This window comes from Urocitellus parryii, chromosome 4, assembly GCF_045843805.1.
Source record: "Urocitellus parryii isolate mUroPar1 chromosome 4, mUroPar1.hap1, whole genome shotgun sequence".
Taxonomy (NCBI): Eukaryota; Metazoa; Chordata; class Mammalia; order Rodentia; family Sciuridae; genus Urocitellus; species Urocitellus parryii.
In genome coordinates, this window is record NC_135534.1 from 174306995 (window position 1) to 174310282 (window position 3288).

General features: G+C 48.5%; 1 protein-coding gene across 1 annotated transcript; it reads right to left on the reverse strand.

The window, feature by feature from the left end:
- Positions 1-682: 682 nt before the first annotated feature.
- On the reverse strand, positions 683-2383 carry Ccl19 (C-C motif chemokine ligand 19). Its single transcript, XM_077797345.1, has 4 exons — positions 2200-2383; positions 1105-1237; positions 796-889; positions 683-703 (listed from the first exon to the last, which is right to left on the reverse strand). The coding sequence occupies exons 1-4, from the start codon at positions 2258-2260 to the stop codon at positions 683-685; spliced, it is 309 nt and encodes a 102-aa protein (XP_077653471.1). The 5' UTR covers positions 2261-2383.
- Positions 2384-3288: the final 905 nt, after the last annotated feature.

A 3288-nucleotide genomic window follows, 5' to 3' on the forward strand; every position in this document is an offset into this window, starting at 1 on the left:
GGATCCAGATGGGAAGCTGGAGGACAGAGGAGAGAGAAGAATGTGCAAGAGGGAATGGTATGGGCAGACAGACACTTCCTCAGGCATTAGAGCTAAGCCCTCTGCCCTACTCCTTTCCTTCACTGATACCTGATCCCTGAGACACCTGGAGGCTTGGACACCTACCTTGGAGAGAAAATATGGGCAGGCCCAAGACACTTGGCTTGTCCAGGGACTGGCACAAGTTGAGAGTGGCTAAACATGAGTGTGATAGACAGGAGACATGAGATGGGGCCCTAATTGTGGGGGCTGATCCTGAGATCATCAGGGTGTTAGGTAAAGGTTTATGAAGAGATTGCTCAGAACTTAAGGTAGAAAATAGATCCTGACATTCCATCTCTTCCTTTCTTATTCCTGTCCTTTTAGATGAAGAGCAAACAGAAAGCAAACAAACAGATCAATGGGTGCTAAGTGGCTTTATTGAAAGCATTGCAGTCTGGGCATGAAGAGGCTGTGATCTTGCTACATTCACCCTTTCACTCACACACTCACACAAAGACACTGAAGGCCCTGCCTTGGTTGGGAGAGGTGGGGTGCAGAGCAGCTGGAAGCCTGGTCTTCCCTTCTGGTCTTTGGTTCCCCAGGCCAGGGAGAGTCCCATCCCTTCAGTCAGACACAGGGCTCCCTCTGGTACTGTTATGGTCTAATTGCTGTGGCGCTTGCTCTGTGGGAGGAAGGATAGGCAGAGTCATGGGATGGACAGAATCTTGAACAGGGTTTTGGAGGTTGGAGGTAGGGCTGGGAGGACAGACTTGCCTTGGCAGAGGACTTATTCAATCTGCGGATGATACGGTCTACCCAGGGCTGGTCTGGGGGAGCACAGAGCTCGTGGCCTCTCAGTGTGGTGAACCTGGAGTCAGAGGTCAGAGAGAAAGGGGGGATCCCTGGAACCCAGATTCCTGGAAGGCTGTAGTGTGAGGGGCAGAGGCTGGGGACCATGTCTGGGAAACTTTCAAGGGCTACCTTGAAGGAGTTAAGCTTGATCAGAAAAAGAGGGATAAAAAGGTAGGGGTATCACTAGAAGCCAGTGGGAGTATAGGACTAGACACCTTCCCAGCAACTTACACAACAGCAGGCACCCTGCAGCCATCCGTGAGGAGGAGGTAGCGAAAGGCTTTCACGATGTTCCTAGGGATGGGGCGCTGGGTCACAGACAGGCAGCAGTCTTCTGCATCATTGGCACCACCCAGAGCTGGGGCTGGGATAGGGAAAGAAGGTGTCAGGATATAGGGATGGTGAGGAAGGGAGGCCACAGTCTGAAGTGGGATTAAGGTCAGCTGTGTGCTGACATTCAGCCAGTGTGCACCAATATGGTTGCAAACTCTATTGTAATACTTCTGAACTGTTTGTAAAGAACCACTACCCTGAGCCCCACAGATGCCTTCCTGCTACTCTGATCACCATAATCTCTCTTTCTCTCAGGTCTTCTCAACTTCTCCATGTTCCACAAATAAAAAATTAATGCTAGCTGTCTCTTTGACTGGAGATGGCCCATACTCTCCCTTGAACATGTTTCTATTCTCCTAAGTAAACCCTTGTCTGTGTTTCTGGAAAAAAAACGTTAATGCTAGTCACAGTACTGGGGCAGAGAAGCTGGTGTTAAGGCTTATGAATTGGTAAATAGTTAAGCTATGTTGACACAGACCTATTGTCCCACATTTTTAGGCCAGCCTGTGCAACATAGTGAGATCCTGTCTCAGAACAAAACAAAACAAAAGCAAAAAAAAAAAAAAATAGGAAAGAAGAAGGAGGAGGAAGAGGAGAAGGAGGAGGAGGAGAAAAAGAGAATGTATTACTGAATATTTTGACTGTCAGCCTTGCCTGAGTGTCTCCATTTCTCCCTACCTTTAATAAATATATATGTTCCTTTTTTCTACCTGGGAAACAGAGGCACAGAAATAGACACTGCAAAGGAAGGAAGCCATAGGCCCTAGAATATGCCAAAAGCTGATCCATGTTGGAATTTAAGGGTACGGAGGTGCCCACCCTCACAGGCATACACACAGGGCACAGGGAACCCCTAGGTTCATTGAAACATGCAGACCCAAGAATTCCCCTGAATTTGGAGTATCCCTCATGACCATCAACAAGCAATTTGAGACCCAGATTTTGACCCCCAACTCACTGCCACCACCACCCTAGTCATCCCCTCAGCCTTACCTGGGGAGTTCCAGAGAACTAGTAGACTGAGAGCCAGTAGTGGGGCCACACGGGGTGCCATGGAGAGTGAACTGAGGCAGCAGCGACTGTGGAAGTCTGAGTGAGTCTCTGGGTGTGTGTATGCGTCTGTGAAGCTGAGGCTCCGGTAGGCTTGCAGGAGAGTGGTGGCAGTGCACAGGCGTCCTTGGGGTGTGAGGGGATCTAGAAGTGTGTGTGTGAGAGCCTGTGTGAGGTTGTGGCTGCTTCTTATTTATGGCCCAGAGCTTTCACTTTCTCTGTCCAAAATTCCCCTCTATGTCCCGTTCCGGGGATTCTCCTTTACTCCCCTCTTTCTGGCAAAACAGGATCCTGCCCTCCCTCCTTCCCCCTTAGTGGCTTCCCCTCTCTTCTGCTTAGTTTGGCTTCAGCTCTGAGAACCTAAGCAGTCTACAGTCTGGCCAAGAAAAGGGGGAGCTATTTATTATCAGCTCCAGGGACAGTGTTTGCATTCTGATCTCCTTGTTGTAGGGGCAGACAGATCAAGATTAAGGGGATTATTCTATAAAATGGGCCCACTGTGCTGACTCCCCACATTCTTTCTTTTTCAACAAGCAATTCACCTGCAGCTCTGCCTCACTGAAGTGGCCAGAATATGTTACATGTCTTGGCAAACTACCTGTTATCTGCAGGAGACATGCAAGTCCAAAATCATGTTGATAAGAAGAACACAATTTACCCTGAAAGTGGAGATTTTTGTGGCCCTTTTCACAGATCAGATCCCAGAACTCAGGGAGATAAGGATAATTGCTTCTAATCATAAAATCTGTAAGAATTTATGATTAGGAATCCAATCAGAACCAATCAGTGTGGGCCAAAGTGATGTAGAATTATCGCAGTGGCGACTTCAAAATCTGATGTCATCCTGCTGTCAGTCGAAAGTCAAGAGGTGGATTTGGGTGGGATTCTCTGGACACTTCTCTGTGACCTCCAATAAAAACTGGAGTGCAGGAGAGGCAAGCAGTCCCTCTCTTCTCTGAACGGTCCTACTCTCTCTCTCTTGAGAGTGTCCCCTTTCCTCTTTCCTATCCCTGTCACTCTGAGCGACATGTC